The 16,967-nt window shown below is 51.8% G+C and overlaps 2 protein-coding genes across 3 annotated transcripts; one reads left to right on the top strand and one right to left on the bottom strand.

The window, feature by feature from the left end:
* Positions 1–3,164: 3,164 nt before the first annotated feature.
* On the bottom strand, positions 3,165–14,046 carry CCS (copper chaperone for superoxide dismutase). 2 transcript variants are annotated; one of them, XM_053278443.1, is made up of 8 exons: positions 13,901–14,046; positions 10,860–10,932; positions 8,986–9,123; positions 7,868–8,048; positions 7,668–7,765; positions 6,972–7,081; positions 5,637–5,740; positions 3,165–4,830 (listed from the first exon to the last, which is right to left on the bottom strand). In XM_053278443.1, exons 1-8 carry the CDS (start codon positions 13,931–13,933, stop codon positions 4,677–4,679), a joined length of 891 nt encoding a protein of 296 aa, XP_053134418.1. In that variant the 5' UTR covers positions 13,934–14,046; the 3' UTR covers positions 3,165–4,676. The 2 variants fall into 2 exon arrangements, with proteins under 2 accessions (XP_053134418.1, XP_053134419.1); XM_053278444.1 differs by having other exon boundaries at positions 7,004–7,081; positions 7,705–7,765.
* A 44-nt stretch (positions 14,047–14,090) lies between these two features.
* Positions 14,091–16,967, top strand: CCDC87 (coiled-coil domain containing 87). Its single transcript, XM_053278435.1, has one exon. The coding sequence runs from the start codon at positions 14,194–14,196 to the stop codon at positions 16,849–16,851; it is 2,658 nt and encodes an 885-aa protein (XP_053134410.1). The 5' UTR covers positions 14,091–14,193; the 3' UTR covers positions 16,852–16,967.

Raw genomic sequence — 16,967 nt, 5'->3', positions numbered from 1 at the left:
CGGCAGGCAACCAAGGGCCCTGCATGATGCGAGTGCCTTGCTGCTATCGCCGCGTAGCTAGGAAGCAGCGGCTGTACACCGAGTCAGGCCCTTGGGCCATCACGCTCAGGGTTGTCGACACGGGCCGGCAGCAGCGGTTTCTCCGAGGCTCTGACTTGGGACTTTCTGCGGCTCTGTTGTTCCGCAGAAGGGGCTTGCAAGGCGCGAGAACGTGCCAAGGCCTATTCCCGAAAGAAGCCAAGGCTCCCCCCCGGGAGCCGGCCAGCTGAGGAGAGGCCTGTCGACCCAGAAATAAAGGCATGGGGACACGTTCGGATTCGAGCCTGGTTAAGAGTGAAAACTTTTAGGAGCTTTCTAAGGTTCGAAGCAATTCTCCTGCGCAAGCAAATAAAACCCATTGTGCTCCATATTGCAGGTGGCTGGGCCTTTCCGCAGCCTGTTCAAAGAGGGCAGAGGCCAGGTTAGATTTCCAGCAACAAAAAAACCGCATACAGATAAACCCCTGGAGTCCTGAACTTAAACTGCTCCCCCGTCAACGTCATTCCGTGGCGCTTTCCCGGAAGCGACCACCGTAAGCGAGGCTACCTAGTTTAAGTCTATGGGCAATCTCTCTGGAGCAGGAGGTTCGCTATTATGACTCAAACAATATAGAAGGGCGCCTGCGCACTGTCCCCTGGCCGCTCCACCATCGCGGAAGACGCGCGAATGTGCGCCTACGCACTACGTTACCACTCAGCTTCCCCACCCCCACCGCCGTAAAGAAACAACCAACTTGGCGCCGCCTTTGGAACACGAGAGCAGAGTATCGGGTGCCTCGTTGAACGCATGCGCATTCTTCTCCGCCTGCCCTTTTGTTCACCCGGCCCAAGTCTGAATGCGCGTGCGCTCGCCGTGGCGGGCGGGGGAAGCAACTCAGCGAAGAGCAAGAGGTTAACATCCTGCCCTCCCTGCACTCTGTCCCCAAGAGTGGTCAGCCAAATATTTTTGGAAGCCTCATAAAGCAGGGCATGAAAGGGAACAGGCCTCTGATTTGAGGGCTTGCTACTCAGAGGTAAACTTCTTCTGCACGCTGAGGCTCTATTTAGCGGTCATAACCTCCGTATCTAGGCCCAAAGCTACCCAAGCTAATAATAGCTTGATGCACATGAAACCCAAAAAGGTGCATAAGTGGATATTTTGCACCGTCTGCTTTGCAGTCGTACTTTGGTAACGACATGTTTTTGTAAGCCCCAGCATACTCTGCCTGTTGGGTCTCTCTAGAATACAGGGACTGGAGGAGCTCAGTGGTAGGGGACCTACTTTTTGCACACAGGACATCCCACATTCAGTTTGGAGCAGCATCTCCTGGCAGGGCTGGGAAAAACCCTGAAGTCAGAGGAGACAATACCGAGCTAGGCTGGCACAGGATGTGGTGTCTCTTTATAGCCACCCACCAGCTTGGGTGGCTATAAAAACAAATTCATGCAGGCCTGTCACTGGTTAAAAGAATTCCCAACCTGTAGGACTCCAGAAGCTGCCAAACTACAACTCCCATAATCTCCAGGTGCAATATAGTTGTAGCTGGGAATCATGGGAGCTGTAGTTCAGCAACCCCTGCTCACTGGGCAAAGAGGCACCTTTTAACGTGGTGATTCTCTTTATTGAGCAGGGGGAGAGTAACTGGCCCTCTCCACCCTCAGCCCAGTACCTCCAGTGACAGTTGCTGCTGTCTAATGTTTCTTTTTAGATTGTGAGCCCTTTGGGGACAGGGATCCATCTTATTTATTTATTATTTCTCTGTGTAAACTGCCCTGAGCCATTTTTGGAAGGGCGGTATAGAATTCAAAACAAACAAACATCTGGAGCAGTGTTCCCTCTAACAGGGATTCCCAGATGTTGTTGACTACAACTCCCATAACCCCCAAGCCAAAGCCATTGCTGCTGGGGATTCTGGGAGCTGTAGTCAACAAGATCTGGGCATCCCTGTTAGAGGGAACACTGTTCTGGAGTACCACAGAGTGGGAACCCCTGGAAAATGTGTGATGACTGTAAGTACCTCCAGGTGCAGAGGCCTCCAAGTACCAATTGCATGGGCGGGGGGCGCAATGCCTCCTCCTGCTGTTTGGGGACATCCCAGAGACATCTGGTGGGCCATGGTGGGAAACGAGATGCTGGACTACAGAGGCCTTGGGCCTGATCCAACAGGGCTGTTCTTATGTTCTATGAACCAATGGCCTGATCTACGATAAAGCAGCTTTGCAAGTTGCTGCCTGCCCGCCTCCATTCAGACTTCAACCAGGGAGGAAAACCCTCTGCAACCACCATGAGCACAGTATTCAATCACTCCCAATACAAAGAACCGGCCACTTCCTGCATTTTCAAGCATACACTTGCCTGACACTCGAATGTTGGCATTCCTTGCATCTCAGCTGACAGGTTCGGTCAAGGGCCAAAAGAAGATGCATAACCACACCTACATGTACAGCTTCTGTTAAAAAGTGGGAAACAAACTTCTACAACGCTAAATGGAAAAGGGGTATTTTCCCCTTTATGCAAGATCTGCCTCTCCGAGTGCATGAAATCCACAGGAAAGAGACCAAAGCATAGACATACCCAGGGATGAATTAAAAGGCAGAGAGCTGGTCTTGTGGTAGCAAGCATGAATTGTCCCCTTTGCTAAGCAAGCTTTGCCTTGGTTTGCAATTGGATGGGAGACTATGTACAAGCGTTGTAACAATGCTCATCCCCCTCATAGGGGATGAGGCCACAGCTCAGTGGAAGAGCATCTGTGTGCTTGCATGCACAAGGCCCCAGGTTCACTCCCTGGCAGCATCTCCAGGTAGGGCTGGGAGAGACGCCTGCCTGAAACCGTGGAGAGCCACTGCCAGTCAATGCAGACAATACTGAGCTGGATGGACCAAGGGTCTGACTCAGAATAAGGCAGCTTCCGATGCGAGAAAACACCACAAAGTGCTGGGCCAAGAGTCGTCATATGTATCAGATTGTCTCTGTGCATATGCAGAGTGCCTCACCACTACACAACAGCAGGCCATCTACCACTCTGCCTACCACACTTAGGAGGGAGTGGCAGAAAGGTGCGATTTTAAAGAGCCTCACACAAACACCCCACAAAAAGTTTCCTCCGCAATCCAGACATACCCTTAAGGACCAGACGAACAGCTGAAGACTGGCTAGCAAGTGAGATTTAATGGTGGTCTTAACAGCATAAGGAGCAGCCCTAGAGAATCCGCATCTGAGAACTCCCACGTGCTGCCTTCACAATCTTGACATGATCACATTCTCACACGTTGCATCCGTTAGTCCAGAACAAACAAGCCCTCCACTGCTGTCACGTTGGCCATTTCTGACCTGGAGACGTATCTCCATTTTGCCCAGAAAAACGCAGGGAAGGCGGAAGGAAGCACACCCTATTACCTTGGCCGCTTGTGTGCGACATAGAAGGGCCGTTTGCACAAGCACAAACCAAGGAGGAGACGAGTCCTACCCCTTTTGGGGAGCTGTTTTGCCCTGCTGTTTTGAGAGTGTGTGTTAAAATAAAAACAATGGTCGGAGGCAGGAAATTTGATCATCTGTCAAGTCCCAGCTGGGTAGGCCCGTGCACAAGCTGCGGGGGGGGGATCCATGTAGGGGGGCATTCATCCTAGCCAGCTGGGGTTTAATTCACAATCAAGCTTTTCACCTCCAATCTTGTTTTTATTTAACATACGACTGCGAAACAGGAGCATAAAACAGCTCCTGAAACTCACCTCCTACCCAGCTTATGATCAGGTGAACAGCCCTGTAGAATCACAAGAGGGGGGATTTTTATTTATTTCTCACTGCCTGTGAGAAAAAAAGGCAAGACCAAGCTAGCATTTCTAAGAGAGGACCAAGACAAACATGCCTGAAGCCAGAAAAGTCTTTGGCAAACACATTCTACTAACACCATCCTAGGAGCAAACTGTTGTTTATACACTGCTCAGCAACGCTGTACGGATAACAATGGTTTCCCAACACACACACCAAGAGGCTCTGTCCACAAAGTACTCTTTTTTGTAAAAAATTAAAACAGACTATAGGATGCACCTTCTTGAGGAGGATTGTGTATGCCTTGCCCTCTTATTGCAGAGGAGGGTCGCCCCCTTTTCTTCTGGTCGGATCCCTGCACCTTTAAGAGTGAATTACCACACGGAAATTCAGCTGCTTACGCTTCTTCCAGTACTGCATGGCCACAAAGCTACACCTGCAGAATTTCTGCCGGCCAGTCCTGAAGAGCACAGAATGTCTGCCAGGAAGAAGAAAAAAAACAGAGGCAACCCCCTTAACGGGGCACAACAGAAGGGCAAAGGTGGCGTGCGAGGAAAACGTTCACAAAGAGCAGTGCCCCTCAGGTGTGCAAGTATATGCAAGATGCAACTCGGTCTTACCTCCCCACTACCCCCCCCCCACAAAAGGTAAATCCCCTTTTTCTTTTCTGGAATGTTTCAAGCAAAAGCAGAGTTCACAAGACCACACACGGCTGCCCTGTTCTCCCATCCCCTCCGCTTGCGAGGACAGTTCGGCTATCAAAAATAGGCCCACCCTCTTAGCGCGATTTCCGCGGGTGGTTGAGGTCTCCGGCTCTCAGTCAGCCCTAGGATTCCAAGCATCTCAGGAAGTCCTAGCTCAAGCCGAGAACACAGGCGGAGCTGGAAGGCCTAGAGATGAGGGGTCGGCTGGCTGGCAGCCCTCCGGCCCGGTCCGGCCAGGGGCTGCTCCCGTTCTTCCCACAGAGTCACCCCATCGCAGGCACATATCTTCTTGGGGTTCTCGAAGAGGCCAGCAGAGCGGGCAATGATCCCACAGGCCACCCTGAAAGCAAGCAGGAAAAGGCAGGCGGTTAGGCATTTCGGCCAGGGCTGTGCATGCCCCATGCTTCTTCAGAACTCAGCCTCCAGCCCAGAAGTTGCTATCTCAAGAATCTCCCCTTCTGGCTTTCTAAAACGGGTTTCCCACCCTTCTGACTAACGAGATAAGGCCAGATATGCACAGGCGGCGTCTGGCAAAGCCTCGGGTGTGTGTGTGTGTGTGTGTGTGTGACTTGCAGAGGTCAAGGGTCACAGCTGCTGTGCCCTGCAAGCAGCCATCCCTCTAACTCATGTGTCGCTTCTCCTCTTCGAACAAGCTGCACGCCCCTGGCCTTAGCAATTCCTGCTTGGGTACATTTTTATCCCGTCTCTCCTCCAATAAGTTCGAGACGGCATAGATGGCTCTCTTCCCATTTTCTCCTCCCAACAACCCTGCGGGGTAGGCAAGGCAGAGGGGAGGTTACTGGCCCAAGAGCCACCCAGTGAGTTTTTATTTATTTATTTACTTACTTACAACATATTTTTATACGACCCCTTACTTACTTATTTTTAACATATTTTTATATGACCCCAAACTCAAGTCTCTGGGCAATGTAGAACAAAATTATGGCTGATGCACGTCTTAATCCAACATTTTAACCCAGGGCTGTGCAACTTCGGCCCTCCAGCTGTTGCTGGACTACAACTCCCATCATCCGCAGTGGCAAATAGCCAGGGATAATGGGATCTGTAGTCTGGAAACCGCTGCTTTAACCACTCCCCCACACACTGCAGCCTGCAGGGGGCAAGAACTGGTCCTTTGCCGCTCACCTCTGGCCTGAATTTCCAGTGACTTTGGAGAGCGGGTGGTTGCCGCGGCCCAGGTCATCCGCCCCAGAGTCCACCACCAGAGAGCGCCCGATTATATCCGAGACCTAAGAGGGAAGACAGCAAGGAGCATTTCAGCGGTCAGGAGGCTGCCCGTGGCAACCCCCAGCAATGCTGAGGGAATGGGCCGCCACTGAGGTCACCATCAGCTCACACAGGCTGCTGGGGTGCGGTCCTTTCCAGTACCACCGGCTGTGACAAGGCAACGTAGTACTTGGATGGACTACACTGTCGGGCCGTGGTAAGCTTGCTTAACGGATCAAACAAAAACCAAACCAAACAAAGCAAAAAACAAGAGAGAGAATGGACCACAGATCCATTCTAGGCTTCTAAGGACCATATTATTTATTTATCTGTCTAAACCACTTTGAGAACTTGGGTTGAAAAGCAGTATATACATATTCATGGTAGTAGGGATACAGAAAGCGGTGTTCTACCAAGTCAGACCACTGGACCATCTAATTCGGTATTCTCTACGCCAGGCCTGCTCAATTTAGGCATCCCCAGCTGTTTTTGGACAACAGCTCCCATAATCCCTGGACAACAGCTCCCATAATCCCCAGCCACAGCGGCCAATAGCCAAGGATTATGGGAGTTGTAGGCCAACATCTGCAGGAGGGCCGAAGTTGAACAGCCCTGGTCTACAAAGGCTGGCAGCGGCTTCTCCAAGGTTGCAGGCAGGAGTCTCTCTCAGCCCTATTTTAGAGATGCTGCCAGGGAGGGAACTTGGAACCTCAGATGCTCTTCCCAGAGTGGCCCCAACTAAATCATTCATGTCTGTCTGGGAACCCTTTATAAATCATAATATCCGTTATGGTCAAACTTTGTTCCCATTTTCTGGATTTGATTTATAGTGTTCTCGATATGTAATTTACAAGAAGCTGATTAGATTTTATAACTCTCTAAGAGTCTGAATTTCTTTTGCTTTGTCTTGTTCTAGATATCTTTTCTTTACTTTATTAATTAGAAAAATGAGGTTTTTCATTCTGAAAAATGATTGGTTTTATACTGCCTTTATGGTGATTTGTCTTTGTCTCCTTTGGTTTACTACTCCATCAAAATTCTTCTTCTTCTTCTTTTTTTTTAAAAGAGTGGCCCCATCATCCCCTGAGCGAAATAGCTTACAGCACTCACATGTAGTCTCCCATTCAAATACAACCAGGACAGACCCTGCTTAGCAAAGGGGACATTTCAGGCTTGCTACCCCAAGCCCAGCTCTCCTCCATAGCAGCAGTCCGTTTCCACAGCCCCATGAGCTTTTCAATCAACCCCCATCACCTGGCTGCTGACTTGCTCCGGGGAAGCCTCACCTTCAGCCGGTTGTCTTCCATCCGAAACGAAGCTCTCCCGCTGGTGGTGGCCAAGATATTGCCAAGATCTCCAGCATGCTGGGAACAGAACCACAGGTGGCATGGTTAGATTCTGGGGGACAACGTCAACCGAGAGTCCAAGGCTATCAGCTGTGCTATGGGCAGGCTAGAGCCAGCATTCTCCACCTTTTCACACCTGGGGAACCCCACTCCACCCTGACCCTCAAGGGCCCCCACCCCATTTATATGTTTCCATTAAGGCTTCAGTAAAAATTAGAGGCGGGGGGGGTTATTTCCCCCCAGGATCCTTATTTTCAAGAAGTGTATCTCCAGGAAGCAAGTTAAATTCAGCGCAGCAAAGATTTTGGAGGCCGTAACTCAGTGGCAGAGAATCCGCTCTGCATCTGGAAGGTCCCAGGTTCCCAGCCCGACCTGCAGATGCTGCCAGGGACTGAAAACTGGGGGCCTTCTGCATGCAGATGCTCCTCCATTGAGGGGCCACCCTATTCCCTAAGGGGAATATCGTACAGCGCTCACATGTAGTCAACCAACCCAATGCAAACCAGAGCAGACCCTGCTTAGCACAGGGGACCACTCGCGCTTGGGACCGTGAGACCAGCTCTCCGACACGCTAGAACACTGCCCTTTTAAAAAATGCGATTGCCTTTAGAGATGGTCGATGTGGGGAGGCTGCAATTTACCCTGTGCACGTCCTGGGGACCCCCATGGCATTCCCCATCAGGATTGAAGTGATCCCCGCAGCTGGAAACAGAGAGAGCAGAATTTAGGATTTTGATACTGAGTCGGATGAACGGCTAGAGGTTAAGAGAGGGTGGGAGGATGAGGCCAGCTGGCACCTCTCACCTGTCACAGGAGCCGGTGATATCCCCAAACTCATGTACGTGTATACCGTGGGGTCCCGGCTGCAGGCCATCAATGGTCCCATCAATCAGACACTTCTCTTGGGAGAGCTGCAAGAACCTCACCACACCCTGTATCACTCCGGGCCCCGAGACCATGGCCACGGCTGCGCTGCCTGGCGGGTCTGCAAGGGGAATCGGAGGTCACAAGAGCTTGGGCTTCCTCTCCAGAAGGGCTGGACTACAACTCCCATCACCCCCAGCCACAGGGCCAAGAGTCAGGGACAGAGATGTGAAGGCCTGTGGGAAAATGTGGGGTGGGGTTTAAACCTGGAAAACACCAGGGGTTTTTTTTCGGGGGGGGGATGTTTCCCCCACAACCAGGTCTTCACATATCTAGTGAGGGATGATGGGAGTTGTAGTCCAGCATCTGCAGGACAGCCGAAGCTGTGAAGCCCTACTTTCTCACACAACGCATAATTGTCTAATTGTGTTATAAATGCATAATAACTTGTGAAATTCTCTGCCAACAACCTGGATGGCTTGAAGAGAGTTTTGGATAACTTCATGGGAGGAGAGATCGATCAACGGCTACTAGCCAGAGGGCTATAGGCCACCTCCAGCCTCAAAGGCAGGAGTCCCAGTTGCAGGGGAGTCACAGCAGGAGAGAGGGCCTGCCCCTTTCAACTCCTGGCTGTGGCTCCCAGCGGCATCTGGTGGGCCACTGTGCGAAACAGGATGCTGGACTAGACGGGCCTCCTTGGGCCTGACCCAGCAGGGCTGCTCTCATGTTCCCACGCTCCAGAGAAAAAGCCCCCCCTCCCCCCAAAGAACAGCCATTTTACTCCTGGAAACCCCCCCAATGAGAGGTAGGGCCCCCAACCCACAATTCCACAGCACAGAGAATCCCGGCGGCAAGTTGCACAACCACACATTTGCCAACATTAAATCCTAATCCGCCCCACTTCCCGCACCAGAGGACGACAGATCCCAGGGGTCACTGGGGAAGAAAGAGCCCCACTGCCTGTATCCACTGAAACGCTGGCTTCAGAGGTAGCCATGCTGGGGAAATGGCGCGGGGGGGGGGCCAGAAGAAAGGGAGGGCTGGGGGCGGGGACTCACGTGGCACGGCCCCGCCCATTCCTTTCAGCACGGCCTTGCGCCCCGTGCCTTCCAAAAGGCCGTGGACCTCCTCGGTGCTGAGGCTGGTCTCCACTAGGACACTCTGGGAATCGAGCCGGACGTCAAGCACCTCAAGGCCTGGAAGGGAATGGAAGGAGGGAGAGAGGTGTGTGTATGAGAAGGCAGACGCTTGCGTGCTAAGAATCATTGCATTGTGTGTTATTTACTCCATTAAACCTCCTCAGAATCCTTCCTGTGGCCAGCCCCCACTTTTCTCCAGAATGCTATTTATCTGGCAACTTTTATCCCTTTCCACTTGGACCAAGCGCTCAAGGCGGCTTAGGCATCAGTTTTATTAACGATTTTTTTTTTTAACATGTATAGCCCACTCTTCCTCCCAGGAGCTCAGAGGAGTGTGTTTGTTTATCCTCACAACAACCCTGTGAAGTCAGGCTGAGAGAGAAGGGACTGGCGCAGAGTCACTCAATGAGTTTTATGGCTAAGTGGGGATTTGAACTCAGGTCTCCCCGATCCTAGTCCAACACTCTGACCACTGCACCATACTGGCTCTTTGTGTTTTTTAAAATTTTAAAAACCACAGAGAGAACATTATCATGCACAACGACAACGACAAATATTTATATACTGCTTTTCAACAAAAAGTTCCCAAAGAGGATGCTATGCTGGGGGTGGACAGGGCCAGTTGCTTTCCCTGTTACACAGAGAAATAAAAATAAATAAATAAAATGGCTCTCTGTGCCCAAAGTGCTCACAATCTTAAAAAAAACAAAACATTAATTATTAATTATTATTTACATTTACATTTTATGTAAGATAGACACCAGCCACTGGAGATAGACACCCAGCCACTGTGCTGGGGTTGGAGAGGGCCAGTTGCTCTCCCCCTGCTAAATGAAGAGAATCACCACTTTAAGAAGGCACCTCTTTACTCAAGTTAGGAGGGGTTAACCGAGAATGCAGGGAAAACACAACACAAACATTTTTATAAGATGAAAAGCAGATAAGGCAGCATGCAACCAACATTACACAGTCACCCAAGCCAAACAATGTTAAACAAATAAAAGGTTACTAGCTGGGCCAGGCGCACAGCATCCGCACCTCTAGTTTTCCCTTCCCACCGCCGTTTTCTTTCCCCGCCTTCTCCTGCCTGCTGGCTACTGCCTTCTGCCTCCCGCCCCTGTTTTGTTTCCTGCCTGTCCGCCAGCACCACCACTTCTTTCTCCCCCTACCGGGAGCTTGCTTGCAAACTCTCGCGAGAGCTGCTAAGCATGGGATTAGCGACAGGTACACCTTAGAGAAATATATAGATAGAAAATAGATTTTGATTTACGATGTAATGAGCAATGCAACGAGAGCAAACAAGAGGAAAGCAGTTTTGTACTCATCCACTGATAGCCGTGCATAGATCGCACAACACTGGCCCTCCGATGTTGGACTACAACTCCCATCACCCCTGACTTATTAGCCACTGTGGCTGGGAATGATGCATGGCTGGGAATGATGGGAGTTGTAGTCCAACAACAGTGGAGGGCCAGAGTTGGGCAGTTCTGTCCATGCTGACCAGCAGCCAGGGTTTGCAGACAGAGATTTCCCCCCACACCATATGAAGATGCCAAGAACAGACTCTGGTGCATTCTGCAGGAGTATAACGCCCATTCCCCAGAGACAGAGTTCCCCTTCCCCAGCCAGAAGCAGTCCCAACAGGAATCAAACCAGGGGCCTTCCGACTAGGAAGCCAAAAATGAAAAGCTGCCACCCTTTGAAGGAGGAAGGGGCTGGGCCAGGCAGGGCATTTCACTCTGGGAGGAGCAGAACAGGGAGAAGAATGCCGCGACCCCAGCTCCCCACATCACCTGGTGTGCCCCGCAGAGACGACTGAATGGCTTCCACACAATTCTGGCAGGTCATCTGGACAGCAAACTCCAGCTGTGAAAACAGGAAGCATCACATGAGACCCAAACTGACAGGGTGTTTTGGTTTTTTGGTTTAAAGTCACTTTATGCAGAATGCGATCAGTCTCACTGGACAGCAGGAGTTCTCTCAAATCCCCCGACTCTGTTCAAAGAGGGCAGGTCTGTCGATTCCGACCAGTGGTCAGAGCTCTATATTCGGAGGCAGCAACCCGCTGCTGGGGGAACAACGCAGCAGGATGTATGTGCCCTTGCCGCTGCCTAAGCTTGTTGAGAACATCTAGCTGGCCACAAGTGGAGATTTGCTGCTGGGCTAGGTAGGCCCTTTAGTCCTCCCCCAGCAGGCCAGTGCTTATGCTCTTAGGGGAAGGAGTCTCCAAGAGTCCGATAGGGCCATAGCTCCATGGTAGAACACCTGCTTTGCATGCAGAAGCTTCCAGGTTCAATTCCTGGCAGCAACTCACGTAGGACTGGGAAAGAGCTGACTGGAGAGCTGCTGCCAGTCAGTGTAGACCAGGGCTGCTCATCTTCGGCCGTCCTGTAGATGTTGGCCTACAACTGCTATAATCCCTGCTAACTTGGCAAAGAGGCACCTTTTAATTTGATGATTCTCTTTATTGAGCAGGGGGAGAGTAATTGGCCCTCTCCACCCCCAGCACAGGACCTCCAGTGACTGTTGCTAGTGTCTATCTTATGTTTATTTTTAGATTGTGAGCCCTTGGGGGACATCTTATTTATTTATTTCTCTGTGTAAACCACCCTGAGCCATTTTTGGAAGGGCGGTATAGAAATTGAATAAATAATAAAATAATAATAATAATACTGGCAACTATGGCTAGGGATTTTGGGAGTTATAGTTCAAAAATAGTTGCGGGGCCTAAGTTGAGCAGGCCTGGTGTAGACAATCCTGAGCTAGATGAACCAAGGGTCAGCAGAAGGTAGCTTCCTGTGTTCTTAAGCCCCCTTTAGGCCTACATATTCCCTGATGGGGCTTATGCACAAGAACAGGCTCCTTTCCTACGACCTCTTTGGAATGCCTAGACTGATGGAGAGCATTAACAATCTCAGAAACGTATCACAAACAACATCATCAAGTGCATGCAGAGGCGTTCTCTGTAACTCTTCTGTGCTTATGGAACCTGCTTCCTTCCTTGGAGTTTTGCCACAATGTGTCTTTGGAGCGAAACAAGACAATTTCCACGCAATGAACATGGGAGGAGAGGGCAGTGGAGAAGATATTTAAATGTGGCTTTAAAGACAAAATGTGAGCCAGCTTAACCTGCCCTGAACATCAGGCTTCAAGCAGCATACAAGGAGAGAGATTTTAGATTAGTAGTAGAGAGATTGCTTTGCATGCAGGAAATCCCTGGCATTTCCACGTAAAGAATCTTAAGCTTAAAAAAAAAATGCTTCTGGGCAGAGTAGACAAAATTGGGCTACATAAACCATCAGTCTGACCCAGGATAAAGCAGGTTCATGTCGATACCTTTAGTTTTTAAGTTAGGTAGCCTCTTTCCCCAATGAATTTTGCTGAAGTTACCCATTAATTCTCCACCTCTGCTTAAAACTGCAACCACTTGAGAGTAAAGGTCATTGTGCATGTCCCAACACACTCAACTCGCCCTTTGACTCCAGGCGAATGCCTTCCAACTTCTGCACTCATGCTTGCCGAGTGAGTGAGAATAACCTGTTCTACTGGAAAAAAAATGCAGTGAATAGTGTTGGGGGTGAAGGAGAAAGCACCTTTTTACAACCCCAGTTCCAAGTAAAAGAGGATAGTTAGTGTCCAAGGGATTCACTGAAGCTGCCAACTCTTCAAGTAGCAAAGGAAACATATTGAAGTCTAAGAGTGAGAGAACACAGACTCCACTATTTTCTTCAGCCTCCCTTTTGAACACATCACCCCATCATTCCTCTGAACAAGAACTAACAGATCCCCTACGCTACAGGCATTAAGAACTGCAATTAGACCCCACTCAATGAATCCCATTCCCCATACCTCCAACTCCACCTCCCATATCCTCCTCTTCTCTCCCCACCCCTTCTCTGATCCTCACCCCCCTCCCTCACCATCCTTATTGGTCTGCTTTCAAGTGTTACAGAAGGGGGGGCGCGGCAGGGAGAACATAATAGAACAGAAGAACAGCCCTGTGCTGGATCAGACCCAAGGCCCATCTAGTCCAGCATCCCGTTTCCCACAGTGGCCTGCCAGATGCCTCTGGAGCTTATCGAGTCAGACCCTTAGTCCATCTAGCTCAGTATTGTCTACACAGACTGGCAGCGGCTTCTCCGGGAGGGAACTTGGAACTTTCTTCTGCTCTTCCCAGAGAGGCTCCATCCCCTGAGGGGAATCTCTTCCAGTGCTCACACTTCTAGTCTCCCATGCAAATGCAATCAGGGTGGACCCTGCTTAACTAAGGGAACCAGTCATGCTTGCTATCACAAGACCAGCTCTCCTCTATGTACATGCCCTTTCTCCTGCTGTTGCTTATCTGCAACAGCAGATCTCCTTGCCTCGGAGCTGGCCCACGGCCACCAGTCGTCCTTGAGAGACCTCTCCTCCATGAATTTATCTAAGCCCCCTTTAAAGCCATCCAAGCTGGTGGCCACCACCACATCCCGTGGCAGAACCCCATCCCATGGGACTGCTGACCCAATCTTTACGTCTCTGCCTTCCCTCTTGACCCCGAGAGTCCTCAGACAGACACCCCCACTCAACCTACTCACTCCCTCCATTCCCCCCCCCCGAAGAACTACCCATTTCCCCCCACACCGCAGGCAGCTTCCCGGGTGTAGCACAGGCAGAAATCCAGAAGGTGCAGCCTCGCCTGTCTGTCTCCAGGGAAGCTTCCCCTGCCGAGTTTCTGCCTGTCGCGCAACCACCAGGGCGCCCAAAGAGAAGAGCAGCTACCCCAGGGCAAGGGTAACTGGCAACATTGGTGGTAGCCCCCACCCTCTTCATGAGCGGGCGCTTTCCTCCTCACCCTGCATCTGGGGCCGCCACCCTCCGCCGCCATCGTTGCCGTCCCCGCCTCCTTCCTCGCCTTGGCAGAAAAACATTGCCCGCCCGGACCTTTTTGAACGTCACACAACAACAGGACGCCGGAAGTCGCTCCGGCGCGCTGCGCAATCTAGCCAAAAGGATGACGTCAACCTCGCCCTCCTCCCGCCCCCGCGGGCGGAACCAAAGTCAGGTGCTCTGTGCCCCTGCCCGGAAAGGGAACAGCCTCTTCCGGGAACGCCGTTCCCATGGCGACCGCTGGCCTCTTCCCCGGCCATGGCCGCGCTCCGCCGCCCGCTGTATTCCCTGGACGACACGGCGGAGCCCGCCCAGCAGCTGCGCGAGCAGTACCAGCGTCTCCTGGCTCCCCTGTCGCTCTTCCCCCGCCAGGCCCGGCTGAAGCACCCCCCGGCTCGTCCGCTGGCCGCCGCCTCCGCCTCCCCCAGTGGCCTCTCCTCTCCGCAGAAGCCGCTCCCGGCGCCGGTGTCCCTGGCCACCGCCCTGCAGCTGGTGAAAGGGCGCATGGAACTAGGCCCCGAGTGGGAGCACATCTCCCGCCAGTCGCAGAGGGTCTTCCAGGAGATCATCCTGGCCGAGGTCAGGCGGGTCTGGCCCGACGTCCAGCAGTCGCTCTACGACCCGGTCTTCAGCGCCGAGACCAACCGGGAGCTCTACCAGCACCTGCTGACCTACATCTGCCTGGTCTGCCAGCACCTCTTCCTCCACTACCTGTGCCTCATGGAGTACAGCCATGCCCTCCATGTCTTCACCGACTGCGCCAACCTCACCCGCTTCTCTGCTCAACTCTCCCTGGACTGCAGCAACTTCCTCAACGTGAAGAGCGTCCGCCACCGGCTGGTGATGGAGATGAAGACCCTGCAGAGCCCCCAGCCCGAGCAAAGCAGGAAGCACATTACCCTGGAAGGCCAGCTGCGAACCTGCATCCTCGGGGGCAGGCTGGGCTTCACCATCAGTTACTTCATCATGCTCCTTCGGCCTCAGGTGCAGACGCTGAGGCAGAAGATCGCCAAAGATATCAAAGATCTCGAAGACCTGCCTCCACTGGACCTGAGCAAAATTAAGAATTTTATCCAACCAACCCGGAGGGCGGCTGTCTTCTCCAGGCGGCCCTCATGTGCCGCCATAACAACGCCTTGTCAGCTTTACTCTGACGGGGAGAAGACGAAGGCGGGACGGATGCGACGGGCTGGTTCCATCTCTCTGAAGAGGACCCAATCGCTACCCAATATGAGAGTGGGGCAGCTTCTAGCCGATGAACTTGGGATCCATTTGTCGCTCAAGCCGCTGAGCCCTGATCTGCTGACTCGCTACACGGAGCCCCCCGAAGATGAACAAAGAGGGTTGATGCGCCTCTCAGAGGACCTCCGGCGGTTGGTACAGGGCTCCGTCCTGAAAAGTGGCCAAGGGAGATTGGAACTCGATGAAGAGTCAGAGCTGCCCCCACTCATTAAAGCCCTGACCCTGCGCAAGACGAATGAAGTTCGCCAGCAACAGCTTGAGAGGATACTTAACTCCCTGATCCAAGAAGAGGCTTATGAGAGGAAGCGACGCAACACCATGATATTAGCTCCAGCAACTCACCCTCAAGCTGCCACGGTGAATGTTAAGCTCCACAACAGGATGGTAGCGAAGGCAGCAGATCTGCAGGTCTCCGAAAGAGTCTGCTTGGAAGCTGTCGCTATGAACACATGCCCACCACTGTACAACCATCTCCTGGGGGAGATAGATAATGCTGCCATCAAGGCTCTGGATGCCAATCTTTCCACTGGGGCGGAAGTCAAGGAAATCTACCAGGAACTGATGAATACCATCCCACAGGATCATCTGAAGTTTAACCTAGGGCACCTGATGCAACACACAGCCACCAACATAGATCTGGAGAGCTGCTTTGCTTCCTCGACACTGACTCGGAAAAAATGTGAGCAAGTCATTAACGAGGAGTTGAGCAAAATCTTGCCGGCTGGACCGTTCAGCCCGGAAGAAGTGTTAGACACCATCACGACCCCAAATCTACCCTTCAAAAAGAAGTCAGCCAAAAAGGCATACGCTTCTTGGCTCAGATGGTGGAGGTCAACCTTCAACACGGACGATTTTCTGAAATATATTAGCACCAGGGAGTCCGATTATTTACAGGTGATCTTTCATTTGTACGACTGCAAAGAAATGGAGGAAGAGCCGCCGGTTGATGAGGTTGAAATCAGGAAGCAGGTGGAGGTAAAGAGAGAAGTGTTAAAGAAAGCTGGAGAACGCCAGTCCAAGGAGGGAATGTACCAGCCAGGGAAGTGGAATTCCAGCATCGTCATGGTTGAGGGACTGGGAAGTTTCATGGACTCTGATCACAGGCCCGAGGATCTCAGGACCCTGCAGAAGCGGCTAGAAAGACTCTGGACCGTTCTTCACTTCTCCGAACAGGAAAGGCTGGACATGGCCATTAAATACAGCTCAGGCGACAACTATCTGCTGCTCCCAGACATGCTCAAAGCCTGGGAGATGGCTGCGCAATCCATCCAGGAGCGAGAGCTCCTGCTGGCCGAGCTGGAAGCGTTTGAGCAGATCGCTTCGGACCCAAACCGTTTGTTCAAGAGGGCCCCCAGGTCCTTCGCGTTGCGGTTAAAGGAATCCGGCACCAGGAGTCGCCTGTACTACGAGTTGACCCACCGTGACTCTGAGCTCTATCTCATCCTGAACCAGATCAAAATGACGTTCAACGACGTGGTGACCTTCAAGGGGCGCCCGTACCTGGAGAAGATGGAGTGGGACACTGTGGAGATGCTGTACTGGTTGCAGCAGGAGCGCAGGGCCAAGGACCTGAAGAAATTCATCCAGCGAGGAAGCAGACCACTGAAACTTCCCTCTCTGATACCATCGCCCAGCGACCTGCCCCTTGACAACAGCACAAGAGAGGAGTTGTGACTGTTCTGCACATATCACATTATCCTATTTGTAAGCAAGCTCTCCTTCAGCCTGGCTGAAGACATAGAAGTCACTTAGTCATTTAGTATAATAAAATTATATATTTTTAATCTAAA

Source organism: Hemicordylus capensis, chromosome 14, assembly GCF_027244095.1.
Source record: "Hemicordylus capensis ecotype Gifberg chromosome 14, rHemCap1.1.pri, whole genome shotgun sequence".
Lineage (NCBI taxonomy): Eukaryota > Metazoa > Chordata > Lepidosauria > Squamata > Cordylidae > Hemicordylus > Hemicordylus capensis.
Note: the sequence above shows the minus strand (reverse complement) of the source record. Positions and strands in the feature narration are given on the sequence as shown.